The sequence below is a fragment of the Pan troglodytes genome, chromosome 11, assembly GCF_028858775.2.
Source record: "Pan troglodytes isolate AG18354 chromosome 11, NHGRI_mPanTro3-v2.0_pri, whole genome shotgun sequence".
Classification (NCBI taxonomy): Eukaryota; Metazoa; Chordata; class Mammalia; order Primates; family Hominidae; genus Pan; species Pan troglodytes.
This window is the reverse complement of record NC_072409.2, coordinates 10,191,822-10,206,239: the sequence shown is the minus strand read 5'-3', so window position 1 is coordinate 10,206,239 and position 14,418 is coordinate 10,191,822. Positions and strand designations below refer to the sequence as shown.

Genomic DNA, 14,418 nt, shown 5'->3' with positions numbered 1-14,418 from the left:
CAGCTGCCATCAGAGGGGTCCTTAGAGAGCCACGGAGAAAGCTGGTGGGATCTGGGCCCCAAGCTAGAGACTTCACTGACTATGGTTGTCCTCTTGTCAAAGGTCCAGTCCCCTTCTAAGCATTTTACCACTCACTTCACTGAATCCTCAGTGACCCAAGGAGGCAGGAATTATTATTAACCCATCTTCCCAGTGAGGAAACTGAGGCTGAGAGAGAGGAAGGGACTTGCACAGGGTCACACAGCTGGGAAATGAGCTGGCCTCAGGCATGTTGACCCCAAAGTCTGGGCATGCCCTTAACCCCCAGGGAGGGTCAGACTTTGCCCATCTGCCCTCACTGCCTGCCCTGTCTTGCAGGAATGTCTACAAGGATTATCGGCAGCTGGAGCTGGCCTGTGAGACACAGGAGGAGGTGGACAGCTGGAAGGCCTCCTTCCTGAGGGCTGGCGTGTACCCTGAGCGTGTTGGGGTGAGTGGCAGGGCAAGGAGAGGAGGGGCAAGCATGATCCTAGGGCCCCTGGGGCACCATCCTCAGTGATGCCAAGTCATGCCATGTTTCCGAGCCCTTATTTGGCTCAGAAATAATAGGAATCCTCCCCCCTACCCACTCTGGGGGTGGGAACAGAGATAAGTCTCTTGGTCTTCCCATCCTTCTCCAGTGGCAGTTTTGTGTCTCTGTCTCTGTTGCAGATGGCATTTCCTGCATCCCCTTTCTATGATGGTAGTTTCTTGTGACTGCCTTCTCTTTTCTCCCCTATTTCACTGTGGCGATGTCTAGAGTAGCCTGAGAGTTGGGGTGCAGTATCCCAGGTTCACTCAATCTCTCCCCTTTTCCTCTCTGTGTTTCCTTCGGCTGTGCTCCCTGGTGGTGGCGGCGGTGGCAATGTTGGTGTGTGGGCCTCCCAGGACAAAGAGAAAGTGAGTGTGCCCTTCTCTTGCCTCCTGCCAGGCATCTGCAGCCTGGCACCAGCTCCAGCCAGGTTTTCAAGCAAGGGACCTGGAGATGTTCTTTTCTAATTTCTGGATTGGGGCCAGGCGCAGTGGCTCACACCTGTAAACCCAACACTTTGGGAGGCCGAGGTGGGCGGATCACAAGGTCAGGAGTTTGAGACCAGCCTGGCCAACACGGTGAAACCCCATCTCTACTAAAAATACAAAAATTAGCCAGGCATGGTGGTGCGCGCCTGTAATCCCAGCTACTCAGGAGGCTGAGGCAGGAGAATCGCTTGAACCCAGGAGGAGGTTGCAATGAGCCAATACAGCACCACTGCACTCCAGCCTGGGTGACAAAGCAAGACTTTCTTAAAATAATAATAATAATAATTTCTGGATTGGGAAATTGAGGCAAATTCTAGGCACTAGAGTCAGAACCAAGACAAGGCTGAATCAGGGGAGTCTAGGGCCCTGAGAGGCACAGGGATGCGGAGCCGGGTATGTATTCAGGCCAGTCGCTTCTCTCTGTGCCTCAATATTCTGGGTACCCTTGGAGGGGCTGAGATCCTGGGGATGCCTGGAGCCTGGCTGCATGGCCTGGCCACCTGAGGCCCTTGTGTTCTCCATGGCAGGCCAGCGAGACCGAGGAGAATGGCTCCGACAGCTTCATGCATTCCATGGACCCACAGCTGGAGCGGCAAGTGGAGACCATCCGGAATCTTGTGGACTCATACATGGCCATTGTCAACAAGACCGTGAGGGACCTCATGCCCAAGACCATCATGCACCTCATGATTAACAATGTGCGTGCTCCACTGCATGGGGGCAGGGAAATCCTGTGGCACTGGGGATGCAGGCGGCCATGTTGGCCTGGGGGAGATGCCAACCAGCCCTATGGGACCACGTCCAGGGAGGGAGGCACGGTCCAGACCAGAGCTGTCCAATAGAAATATAATGAGGGGCTGGGCGCGGTGGCACACACCTGTAATCCCAGCACTTTGGGAGGCCAAGGCAGGTGGATCACGTGAGGTCAGGAGTTTAAGACCAGCCTGGCCAACATGGTGAAACCCCATCTCTACTAAAAATAGAAAAATTAGCCAGGTGTGGTAGCGTGAGCCTGTAATTGCAGCTACTCGGGAGGCTGAGGCAGGAGAATCACTTGAATCCAGGAGGCGGAGGTTGCAGTGAACCGAGATCCTGCCACTGCACTCCAGCCTGGCCGACAGAGCGAGACTCCATCTCAAAAAAAAAAAAAAGAAGAAGAAATATAATGAGGGGCTGTGCACGGTGGCTCATGCCTGTAATCCCAGCACTTTGGGAGGACAAGGCAGGAGGATCACTTGAGCCCAGGAGTTCAAGACCAGCTTGGGCAACACAGTGAGACCTTGTCTCTACACAAAAATTTTAAAGAATAGCGGGGGTTGGCCGGGCGCGGTAGTTCATGCCTGTAATCCCAGCACTTTGGGAGGCCGAGGTGCGCAGATCACCTGAAGTTGGGAGTTTGAGACCAGCCTGACCAACATGGAGAAACCGCATCTCTATTAAAAATACAAAATTAGCCGGGCGTGGTGGCACATGCCTGTAATCCCAGCTACTCAGGAGGCTGAGGCAGGAGAATTGCTTGAACCCGGGAGGCGGAGGTTGCGGTGAGCTGAGATTGTGCCATTACACTCCAGCGTGGGTAACAAGAGTGAAACTCCGTCTCAAAAAAAAAAAAAAGAATAGCTGGGGTTGGTGGCAGCACGTGCCTGTAGTCCTAGCTACTGGAGAGGCTGACATTGGAAGATAACTTTGAGCCCAGGAGGTTGAGGCTACAGTGAGTGGTAATCTCCCTACTGTACTCCAGCCTGGTGAAAGAGCGAGACCCTATCTCCAGGAAAAAAACAAAAAAACAAAAAACAAAAAACAAAAACTGAGTAGACAAGAGTTCTGGTGGCATGATAGGTCCTAAGTCCCTCCCGGTTCTGTGACCTTGGTCAGATGACTTTTCCTGTGGACCTCAGTGTCCTCATCTGAGTGAGAAAAGCGCGGTGGGGAGGCGAATCTTCCAGTCTACGCAGTGTAGGAGCCGCGTCTGAAAAGCCACACCAGCTCACAGTCCCAGCAGGGCCCGGTGGGGCGGCCAGGGCAGCCAGGGCGGCACAGGCATCAGGTCCCCACCTCCTTCCCTCTTTGCCTACTCGCAGACCAAGGAGTTCATCTTCTCGGAGCTGCTGGCCAACCTGTACTCGTGTGGGGACCAGAACACGCTGATGGAGGAGTCGGCGGAGCAGGCACAGCGGCGCGACGAGATGCTGCGCATGTACCACGCACTGAAGGAGGCGCTCAGCATCATCGGCGACATCAACACGACCACCGTCAGCACGCCCATGCCCCCGCCCGTGGACGACTCCTGGCTGCAGGTGCAGAGCGTACCGGCCGGACGCAGGTACCAGGGCCGGCCCCCACGGCCCCAAAGCCCCCCAGCCCGGGGCCCGCGGGAGGAATGCCGGGACCGGGCAGTGGCGCGCCCGCGTCACCGGGGTGGCTCCCACCTGGAGCGAGGGGCGGAGCTTAGAGAGGGCGGGGCTTGTCGCGGGGCGGGGCTTGCCGTGGAGAGCTGGCTGCAAGGCTGGGTGGAGCTGGGGCGTTGGCGCCGCTGGGGGCGGGGCTTAAGCTCCGGCGACCGCCTTAGGGGTGCGGCAGGGAGGGGCTTGCGTGCATGGGCGTGGCCAGCACTGGGCTGGGGCGGGGCCTCTGGGTGGGCGGAGCTGCTCATCTCGCCTCTACTTGTTCCTCGCTCCCTGTCGCCCTCAGGTCGCCCACGTCCAGCCCCACGCCGCAGCGCCGAGCCCCCGCCGTGCCCCCAGCCCGGCCCGGGTCCCGGGGCCCTGCTCCTGGGCCTCCGCCTGCTGGGTCCGCCCTGGGGGGGGCGCCCCCCGTGCCCTCCAGGCCGGGGGCTTCCCCTGACCCTTTCGGCCCTCCCCCTCAGGTGCCCTCGCGCCCCAACCGCGCCCCGCCCGGGGTCCCCAGGTGAGTAGGGGCTGAATGCGACTGGAGAGGCTGCCGGACGGGCGTGGCCGGGAGGGAAATGGGGCTGGATTCCAGAGCATCGGACCTGGCCGCCAGAACCGGCCGTTTCTATCCCAGGCAATCGGACTCTGGGTGCCGGAGCCACGCCACGTGTGGCCGAGGGCTGGCGGAGCCTGCCCCCGAGGGAGCGCTGAGTCCCGGAGGTGGTCGTTTCTGGGGAGGGGGCTGTGGGGCTCGTCCCACCTGCCCCCTTCTTTCCAGCACTTGCATGGCGCTTCCCTCTATTTTCACTCTTGGCGGCCGCCCACACGTTGCATTCCTCCTCGTTTCTTCTTGCTGTCCTCCATCCTCCATTCCGTCCAATTCCTCTCCCAGCCCCTGGGGAGCCTACCTTAGGTCTGAGTCTGAACCCCGATCTGCTCTGAGTGTGTGGATTTCCTTCAGCTACCCTGATGTCCCCACTTCCCAGCCCTGACTCCTTTGAGCCATCCCAGGGGGTGTCCAGCCACTGGCCCACAGGAGCAGAGGCCAGGCTGTGACTGTGTGACTAGAAAGGTGTGTGATGTGTGTGTGGGCGTGCACACGAGTGTGAGAGTGTAAGCATGGCACCCAGGCCCGGGCTAGGACAGGAGCAGCTGGGGAAGCAGCCTGGGGCCGTGGGCAATCTGATGGCTTTTTTCCTCCCCCCCCCCACCCCCCCCCCGACTTCTGGCCCTACCCAGTCTAAACCAATGTGGTAGGGGTGGCGGCAGGGGCAGGGATGGGAGTGCTTGAAGCCTGCTTCATTCCCAAAGATTTCTAGGGAAAAGCTTTCTACTACATCCTTTGGCTTGACCTTCTTGACCCATGACTCTCTTTCAAGGAAGTTCACTCCAATTCCCAGTCTGCCCTGTTTCCACTGGCCACATTCTCTAAGGAAGAACACAGCAGAACAATAGCATCTGTTTTGTTTCTGCATGGCTGGAGGGTAGGGCTGTCGGTCTAGCACCCATAAACCAAAATGAGGCAGGGATTGGGGCTTGCCCTATGATGCTCTGATGACCAAAGCAGATGCGTAGAGGCAAGCAGCATGGTATTGGGCAAGAGGACTGGACTGGGAGTCCAGAGATGCTGCTTCACCCTGGGCCTTTAGACACTTCTCTTCCCCTCCCAGAGCCTCAGCATCCCTTCTATCAAATGATGACATTCTGCCTTTTTCCCAGGGTGGTTGTGGGGATCGAGGGAGACAGTGGCTATAGGGATGCTGTGTTAACTGCAGATGCAGCCATAGGAGCACTTTGCTAACCGCCAACGTGAGTTCAGATTCTTCAGGGTATTTGGCACCCAGGTCTATGGTGCGGTGTGAAATCTGTGATGTAAGGTTTGATGCCTGCCCCAACTCCAGTCTTGCTAACACACATGAAACATTTGGCGAATCATGACCCTACCTTGGGGAAAAGAGCAGTCTGGGAGAGCTTCTTCAAGGCAACCTGACTTCAGTGCAGTCTGAGGCATGGCTGAGATAGGCTTACGTGGCAAGGAATCAGGAGGGTATCTGGGCCAAGAGCTGCAGTGTGGGCAGAGGTGTAGTGTGGGCTGCAACGAGGACAGCCACTGGACAAAGCAGAGAACAGAGACAGAATGAGGAAGAGCTCTGTGGGCAGGGTGGGGCATAAGGTGGAGAACCTTCAAAGTCTGAAAAGTTTGACTTGTTGGGGCTCAATGCTGTGGGCAGTAGGGAACCACAGAAGGCTGTTAGGTGGAGAAATGACAGCTGGACATTAGTGAGCAAGCCCTATCTCCATGAGCAGCACGGGTGGTCCCCTAAGCACACCAGGCACGAGTGTGCAGGGAGCTGGTGCAAATGCCTCTGTGTGCGGGTGAGCTTCTGTGTTGTGACTCTGCCCACACGTGTGCTTCAGTGTGCTGAGTGGCTGCATGCCCCAGATCCATGCTGCACGCGCCGCCGGCCAGTGAGGGTGCTGGGCACTGGGAGGTGGTGGGGAAGGAGGCGTATGCGTGTTGTTTGTGGGCATGTGTGTTAGCGTGTGCATGTGGGCCATGGGGCCTCACAGCATGTGTGTGCACGCCCGGGCGTGTGCGTGTGTGTGTCCCCCACCCCCAGGCCTGCCCCACCCGTGCGTGTGAACTGCCATGTTGATTTCGTGCTGTCTTTCAGAATCACTATCAGTGACCCCTGAGGAGCGTCAGCCATGGTAGGTACATGCCTCACCGCCTGCTGCATGAACGGTGTGTCTGCCCCGCTGCACTAGCTCCACACGGGGCGCGCACCTGGGACCTCAGAGCCAGGCTCCCCGCCCCTCCCTTCTGCAGCTGCAGACTTGCTCTTTCCTCTTTCTGTCCTTGTGCCGCTGGCTCTCTCACCTCCCTTCCCTGCGAGCCTCGGGACTCAGTGCCACTGCCCAAGGCCTCCATGGCTGAGCCTGGAGGCTCTTGGAACAGGCTCCGCGCCCAAGCTGGCAGACATGGGTGCTCTCTGGAGCCGTCAGAGAGGGCAGAGAGCTCGTGGTTTATGGTGTAAAGGCTGGGAGCTTGGAGGGGTCATGTGTGGGGCTGGACTCTGAGGCGGCCAGAGGCCTAGGAACGTCATCCTGGGCACACCGTGCCTGGTGTGCAGTCTGAGTCATGCTCCCTGGGTAGGGCATCCAGCTCCCAGCCTGGGAGTGCTGAGAGCCAAATCCACCGTAGAGCAGGGGTGATAGTCAGGGTCCCACCTCCTCTATCTGCCGGCAATCCAGTGGTGACCTAGGGTAAAACTTGAGAGTCCCATACACACGGTCATCCCACGACATACCTCACAGGCCAGGCAGGGACACACAGCCCCCTTCCCTCCCTCCCAGGTACCGTCATAGCTGCTAGTGTGACTGAAGGCAGTGTCCCTGGCCCCAGCTGAAGCACCGTAGCCAGCCAGCGGGCTCACGCACCTTGGCCTGTTGCTCCTAGGGTCACTTGTGCCATTCAGCCAAGGGGACGACCGTGCCTGCTGGCCCAGCTGGGCTCCGCCCAGTGAGCCCACCCCCCATTCTCCTGCCACTGACTCTCGCTCTTCTGCTTTTCCCAGCAGGAAGGGCCCAGCCTCACCTACGCGACCTGCAGCCCCCCGACCAGCTGAGGCTCCCCTCTTAGACTTATAAGTCTATGGCCACTGGCATCTGGCTGCCTGCCCTCCCTGCCTCCCCCAGGGTCCCTTCAGAGGGTCCTGGGTTTTCTGAACACCCAGAGGGGCCTCCGGCGCTCCCTCCAGCCATCCCTTTTAGTTTCACCCTCCTGGTTCAAGCAGTGTTCTTTCTCTATCAGGCCTGGTGGCTGTTGCATGGGGCTCCCCAAGGCAAGGGGTGGCCCCAGGCCAGTGGGTTGGAAGACAGGGTGACCAGAGAAGAGGGAAGCCCGAGGGGGCCGAGCATCAGCCTGAACTGCGGGTGCCCTGCCTGGGTGCCATGTGAGAGGCCAGCGTGTGTGGGGTGGGGAGGGCCGCCACAGCCCCCAGGCGCTATCTGTGAAGCTACGGCTCCTCCCTCCATCTTCCTCCCCTTTCCCTTCCAGCCCCTTTTCCAGGAACCTTGCCACACCCACACCTGCACCCTCCCCTCCCCGGCCCTCCCACCACTGCTGCGGCGCGGCCGGCCCCGGCCGGCCGTGTGCTGCGCTTGCCTTACCAGCTCTCTCCTCGCTTTTCTCTCCCATTTTCTCTCTGCTTTCTCTCCAACTGCCAGCCGATCGGGTCAGGCAAGTCCATCCCGTCCTGAGAGCCCCAGGCCCCCCTTCGACCTCTAAACAGATCCCTCCTCTTCTCGGAGACCTCCCTTTCCAAGCCTGCCTGGACGGCTGTCCTGTGACTTGACAGTGGCTCCCCCAGCCCCAAAGCCAGCCCCCTTCATCTGTGACTTAATCTGTTGTAGTGGTGAGCTGATACATTCAGGCGTGACCGTTGGTGAAAACTTGTGCCCCTTCTGTGGTATGCCCTTGCCCTGTTCTATAAATATCTATAAATACTCATATATATACACACCTACACATGGCCAACCGCCTCGCCTCTAGCGCTGGGAATCAGTCACTGTGCTATCCTTGTGGAGTCTTGTGGCCCAACTACAAGAGAACGCTGTCCCCCGACATCCCACTCCAAAGTGTGCCACCTCCAGTGAGCCTCCTTGTCATGCCCGGCCTGTGGACAGCCAGCCCCCACCATCCCTCCCACCCCCTACCAAGCATGGGGGTGCTGTGCAGGCAGCCGTGTGGCCTGACAGTCTCTACCAGTCCTGCTGTCCCTCGGCTGAGAATAAAACCCATTTCTGGATGATGGGGAATGTCTCCTCTGCTGGTTGTGTTCTCTCTGGAGCTCAGGGGAGGGGAAGGGCTAAGCCATTACTAGGGTGCTGCTGGGGGTGGTGAAAAGACCACATCTTTTCCAAGGGACATTTTTCCTGGAAAGCCCCTGGAGCTTAGGGGGCTCTCATCCTGTGAAGCGGGCTCTGGCCACTAGGGGGCAGGGCCATTAACTCAGCCTGGAGGGCGCCGGCAGGGCGGCCGGCATTCTGGAGGGACAGACAGAACAGGCCACCAGGCTCAGGCAGGCGAGGGAGGCAGGGGGACAGAATGGAAGACACCTGGGCTGGATGGAAGTCAGTGCCCTTGGGTGCTGGCATCCTGTCTTCCTGGCCACCGCTCCATCAGGCTTCTGAGCCTGTTGGCCATCGGGGCCAAACTGTCCCCATAGGTACCATGGTAGTCCCCGTGTAATCCCCGAGATGTCACCAGGCAGCATACAGGTAACAGGCCTGGAAGGTCCCAACAGCCCAGCTGCACATGCTCAGACACTCTGGGGCTCCCTGTTCAGTGGCACAAACTCCAGGACCCAGTGAGAGAAACAGGAACACATCAGGCAGAGCAGTATGGCTAAATCCATTTATTCCGAAATAAAAAGCAAAATAAACAGGAGTCGCATCACCAGGGCGCCACGACCCCATCCCCGCCTCCTTCCTCTGTCCTATGCTATCAATAAATAAGTTTCCCAGCCCCAAATAATTATTAGAACCTCCTCCCCATGTGCCAGCTCCAACCTCTGCTAGGTATGATACAGGGGGCGGCCCTACCCCTGGAATATACAAAATGTTACACAGATACAATATGTACACTGGGGAAGCGGGGCCACCCCAGCAGCCCGTGCCCTCGCCTGGTCTACAGTTAGCCCCACTGTCCTGCCTCAGCTGCCTCTCTGTGTAAGAAGATGGGAGCCCCCCTGAGGGAAAAATTGCTTTGGTGAGAGTAAGGAGGCCATGAGGCCTCTTCCAAACAAGCCAATTATATGAGCCTCTGGCTATTAAATAACAATCATCATCATCCAGAAATTTAAGGAGTCAGCCCTGGCCAAGGTGGCTAAGGGTCTACACATTTGTCTCCCCCCATTAGACAGGGGTCTTATTTGCTACTGTAAGAGTAAAGGGGTGACTGGGAAGGGGTGGCAGGGACATGATGGGGGCGGAGCCTCCGGCCCCACTTCTCCAGGCTTTGCTGACAGTGGCCTGCTTTTTAAAATTTTTATCCTGACTTTCTTTAATCCCATAACTTTTTTCATAATTTTTTTTTTTTTGAGACAGAGTCTCACTCTGTCGCCCAGGCTGGAGTGCAATGGCGTGATCTCAGCCCACTGCAACCTCCACCTCCCAGGTTCAAGTGATTCTCCTGCCTCAGCCTCCCGAGTAGCTGGGATTACAGGCACGTGCCACCATGCCTGGCTAATTTTTGTATTTTTAGTAGAGACACAGTTTCACCATGTTGACCAGACTGGTCTAGAACTCCCAACCTCAGGTGATCCACCCACCTCAGCCTCCCAAAAGTGCTGGGATTACAGGCGTGAGCCACTGCACCTGGCCTTTTTTCATAACTTTTATACCATAAGTTACCCATAACCTTTTTTATCCCATAACTTTTTTTAATCCCATAACTTTTAATTTTTTTTTAATTTAGTGGCCAGCTTTTAGATGACAGTGATCTTCACCTCATCTGCACCTGTCTACCCCCGTTAGACAGGGGTCTATGCTTGCTACTGTAAGGGTAAAGGGGTGACTGAGAAGGGATGGTAGGGATATGGTGGGGGCAGGGTATCCAGCTCCACTTCTTCAGGCTTTGCTGACAGTAGCCGGCTTTTAGATGACAGTGATCTTCACCTCATCATTCTCGTCAGCCCGGTAAAAAAAAGGAATGCAGGGGTTGCTGCCCAAGCCTGGGCGCTCCCGGGGGTTCTGCATCTCACGAAGCAGCTGCATGATCTGCTGTGCAGTGGGGTTGTCACGGGGAGAACCCTCCCTGGCCTCTCCTTGGGCAGGCTCCACACTGCCGGCGAGGCTCACCTCGCAAAGATCTTTGGAGAGAGAGAGGCAGGGCTCTGAGTGCCACGCGAGCCCTCCCTTACTCCTGCCTGCCCACCCCTCCCGAGGGCTCTACTCACCACCCTGCTGGTTGGCAGCCCCAAGTTCCTGGGGGGCTGGGGCCCCTGAAGCGGGCTCATCAGCAGGGTCCTGGGCAGCTGCCAGGAATCTGCCATGCCACTCGTTGCGGTCGCCCACAAGCCGTAAGACCAGCTCCTGCAGCTCCAGCAGCTTCACCTGGAGGGAGGGGTGCTAAGCTGCCATGCCCATGCCCGTGCCCACCTCCACCCCCAGAGATGTTCCACACCCTACCTTCATCTCCTCCTTGTCTTGGGCCAGCCTGCTGATGTACTCCTCCTTCTCCCGGTGCCGCTCCTTCAGCACTGCTCTCTGGCTCTGGTACAGTGCAATGTACTCTCCTGCGGGAGGACAGGGCTCAGATGCTGGGTTCCCTCCGACCACTATGCAGCTCCTCCTGCCGTGCCCTGGCCTCCCACTCACCAATGGTGTCTGTCTCTCCAGAAAGCTGGATGCAGCGATGTTCCAGTTCCTCTACCCTCTCCTTCAGGTCTGCCTTCTCCTGCATGAGCTCCATAAAGCGGCTCTGGAACCAAAATAATGGAGTCATATATCGGCAGCGACCTGCCCCGCCCCCACCCTTCTTGACCCATGCCAGGAGGGACTCATTCACCTGCAGCTTCTCCATGGCCCCCTGCAGGGCCCGGTGGGTCTCCCCACACACAGAATCATCCCCGGTCCCTGGGGCTGGGGCTGCTGCCTCAGGCTCCTTCTGGGCCGAGGCCAGCAGGTGAGCCAGGCGCCGGCAGCGCACCCTTTGCTCCTTCAGCTGCCCACGTAGCCTTGCCTGCTCCTCCTCGGCACTGGCTACAGCTGAGTTGAAAAATGCCACCTGCAGGCAAGAGGGGTGCATTCTTGTAGGAGGATATATAGGATGAACAGGGCAGGGAGGTAGAGAGCAGCCCTTCCCTTGGGGCCTCAGAGGGTGCACTTGTTGGTCCCAAGTGAAATGGTGTCTCACCACTGGCTCCCAGGAAAGGGGTGAGGGTCCGAAGAAATCAGAAGGCCGGGAAACCAAGAGCAGAAGGGGGTCTGGGAGGGACCAGAGAGGGAGGCAGCAAAGGTTGGGGACGGGGAGTCAGCCTCACCATGGCTTCCCGGCTCTCCAGGTCCTCCGGGATGCTTGGCATGGGCTGAGGCACTGCCACCGCCTCCTCCTCCTCCTCATCCTCCTCCTCCTCCCGGTCCAGTCCATCTCCTATGGGGGTGGCCAGAGGGGTCATCAGACAACCCAACAAGGGTACAGTGGGCCCACCTCTGCCCCCACCCTCACTGTGTAACCCTGGGCCAGCCCCTCCCCAGAGGGAAATAAGCATCTGTTCTTTATTTTTATTTTATTCTTTTTTAAGAGCCAAGGGCTCGCTATGCTGCCTAGGTGCAGTCCCACTACCGATCAGCATGGGAGTTCTGACCTGCTTCATTTCTGACCTGGGCCAGTTCACCCATCCTTAGGTAAGCTGGTAGTGCCCTGCTCCCAGGAAGTCACCATATTGATGCCGAACTTAGTGTGGACACCCAGTTGGCATAATGACCAGCTGTTCTAAAGGTCTCTTCCAACTCCTCAATTCTACGCTGCTAACAGTCCCCCCTTCTTCCTGGGGCTCTCTCCTCTTCCTGTGAGCAGGTTCCCGTACCTTCCCCAGGGTGAGCCATGAGGCTCAACTGGGCCCGTAGCTGCTGATTCTGCTGGGTGACAGCTTCCAGGCGCTCCTAAGGGGCCAGGAAAGAGAGTGAGAAGGCATGGAGGTTGCCAGGTTGTCCCCTCGGGGCCCTGCCCTCACCAACTCCCTCACCTGGGTTTCCTGCAACTCTTGGCGGGCCATCTCGGCCACCGCTTTGCCCTGAGCTTCCTGCTGCTGCAGCTGGTCCACGAGCTGGGTCTGCAGCAGTAGCTGATTATGCAGCACCTCCTTCTCAGAGGTCAGCTGCTGATAGGTGGCCACCTGCTGCTGATAGGCGGCCACATACTGCTGCAGGTGTCCCAGGTACTGGTCTCGCTGCTGCTGCAGACTTTGAGCCTCTTGGCTCTTCAGCTCCACCTGTAGGAAGACCCTGGGCGTGAGGGCAGGTGGTGGCCTGCTTCCAGATTCAGGGCCCATAAATAGGGTAGCGAGGGCTCTGTCACCTGCCCAGACCTCTGGCCCCTTGCTCCAGGCCTAAGTGACTGCCTCCCTTGCCTAGAGCCTCATGCCTCCTTCCCCAGCCTCAAATTTCACATCCTTCTTCCCACCATTTAAACCGTAGGCCACAGACTGGTGGAAACGCAGAGGGAGCCAACCACCATCTGCTAAGTGTGCTACATGCCTAATGCTTTCCACGTATTATCTCATTGAATCCTCAGCACCTCTGCAAGGAAGATGCTAACTTCCTTTTTAAGTTAAAGAAACTGGGGCTTAGAGATGCAAAGTAGTTGAATGATGACCAGTGGAGCAAAGGCCAGAATCCAGTTTGAATCTAAGGAGCCTCTTATGCCGCTGTCTCTTCCTCTGTGATTGGGAGAAATCCATGCCTCTAGCTGGGACGATGATGTCCAGACCTGAGAGGAGCCCAAAGCTATCCACCTCTAAAAGTCAGAGGGCAGGGAGCAAGAAACAGTCACAGGGCTGCCCTGGAGGGTGCTGGGGTCACCTGTTCCCCAGGCTGGAGCTGCCTCTGGCCTCACACCACCCCCTCCCCAGAGGCTGGTGCCCGCCTCCCAGCCCTTCTTGGATGGGGCGGGGTTACCGTTTCCTTCAGCTCGCTCAGCTTCTCCTGCAGCTCGCCCAGCTTCTTTCCCAGCTCCCTCTTGACGTGCTGCTCCGACTGCAGTGCGCTGGTGATCTCCATGTTCTCATTAGTCTGGACAGAGAGAAGCAATCAGCGGCCACCCACTGCAGCTGGAGACCCCAGAACTTGCTGCCTTGGTGTCTGCCTCCCATGGCACCGGGAAGGGTGGGGGCAGGTTAGAAAAATCATCCCCTCTCCCCCACAGCCATCGGAGCAGGGCTCTGGCTCACAGATGCCTCCAGAAGTACCATTTCAAGTGAGGGCTACACTGCCCCACTTTACAGGTGGGAAAACAAAGGTCTGGAGGGCTAGGGAGGAGGGCGGGCTCTCCAGGTGGGGCAGCGCACCAGCTTTACGAATCCGCTCTGCAGCTCAGCCAGCTGCTCCTTGAGCTCCCGGTTCTGGGAGAGTGCGCGGCTGATGGTAGTGCGGTCGTTCTGCATGGTCTCCAGGATTTGCCTGCGCGCCTCCGCCTGCTCCCCCCAGAGCTCGGCCGCCCGCTCCAGCTCCAGCAGCCTCTCCTCCTGCTCCCGGTTCAGGCGACTCAGGCCCTCATTGTCTTGCACCTGGGCTTGAAGCTGTCCTGCCAGACCCTCCAGCTCCTTCCGCAGGTGCTCAGCCTCCGCTTGTAGCTGCTGCTCCACCTCGGAGGGCCCTGCTGGGGGCTCTGGGGGCGGGGGTTCAGCTGAGAAAGGACGCAGACAATAAGGGCCTCTGGATTCTCAAAAAAACCCTCCTCTTGGTCCATACCTCCTCTCAAGCTCCCCAAACTTGGCCTCCCTGCTGATGATTCCTCGCACCCGGATGTTAGCCAATCTTCCAAACCACTTTCCGATAGCGACAACTGTGGGTGGCTGACAACAGGCACTCCTTCGTCTTTGCTGATGGGGCACTGAGGCTCATGGAGATGACGAGACTTGCCATCTCCTGGCACAGACCTCTTTCCCTCTGCCTCAAAGCCATTCCATCCACCCAACTCCCTGGGGCATTCTAAACCACCCCCACAGCCCTCTGACACCATTCCTGCTCCCAGGTCACCCCAGCCCCAGCTTACCCATCTGGTTCCTCAGTTCAGCCAAGCTCGTCTCCAGCTCCTGTACCCGACTCATGCTACATTCCTTCTCCTCTCTCAATGTGTGCACCTGCCCAAAGCACAGCAGGAAAGGGCCCTGGAGAGGGGCTGGTGGCTGGACAGGCTACCATCTCCCTCTGCCCCCACCGCCACAAAGCCCAGACCCATGACCACCTCTGGCTGTGCTCCTCC

General features: G+C 58.1%; 2 protein-coding genes across 30 annotated transcripts in view; one reads left to right on the top strand and one right to left on the bottom strand.

Annotated features, from left to right (window-relative positions):
• DNM1 (dynamin 1) overlaps positions 1–8,249 on the top strand; it is a 51,805-nt gene extending 43,556 nt beyond the window's left edge. For 4 of the 24 annotated variants that reach the window (XM_054659162.2, XM_016961765.3, XM_054659159.2 and 1 more), the window contains 6 exons: positions 358–469; positions 907–918; positions 1,566–1,736; positions 3,120–3,361; positions 3,730–3,945; positions 7,007–8,249. In XM_054659162.2, the coding sequence (XP_054515137.1) occupies positions 358–469; positions 907–918; positions 1,566–1,736; positions 3,120–3,361; positions 3,730–3,945; positions 7,007–7,079 (826 nt within the window). In that variant the 3' untranslated portion in view covers positions 7,080–8,249. The other 20 variants (XM_054659156.2, XM_054659153.2, XM_054659155.2 and 17 more) reach the window with 13 other exon arrangements.
• A 584-nt stretch (positions 8,250–8,833) lies between these two features.
• The window catches only part of GOLGA2 (golgin A2), a 20,320-nt gene continuing 14,735 nt past the window's right edge, over positions 8,834–14,418 (bottom strand). For all 6 annotated transcript variants that reach the window (XM_009457376.2, XM_009457377.2, XM_009457379.2 and 3 more), the window contains 11 exons: positions 14,209–14,296; positions 13,502–13,839; positions 13,113–13,226; positions 12,182–12,427; positions 12,023–12,098; positions 11,477–11,586; positions 11,002–11,220; positions 10,812–10,914; positions 10,623–10,729; positions 10,391–10,547; positions 8,834–10,303 (listed from right to left, as the gene is read on the bottom strand). In XM_009457376.2, coding sequence (XP_009455651.1) covers positions 10,089–10,303; positions 10,391–10,547; positions 10,623–10,729; positions 10,812–10,914; positions 11,002–11,220; positions 11,477–11,586; positions 12,023–12,098; positions 12,182–12,427; positions 13,113–13,226; positions 13,502–13,839; positions 14,209–14,296 — 1,773 coding nt within the window. In that variant the 3' untranslated portion in view covers positions 8,834–10,088. The remainder of the gene's footprint in view (positions 10,304–10,390; positions 10,548–10,622; positions 10,730–10,811; positions 10,915–11,001; positions 11,221–11,476; positions 11,587–12,022; positions 12,099–12,181; positions 12,428–13,112; positions 13,227–13,501; positions 13,840–14,208; positions 14,297–14,418) is intronic.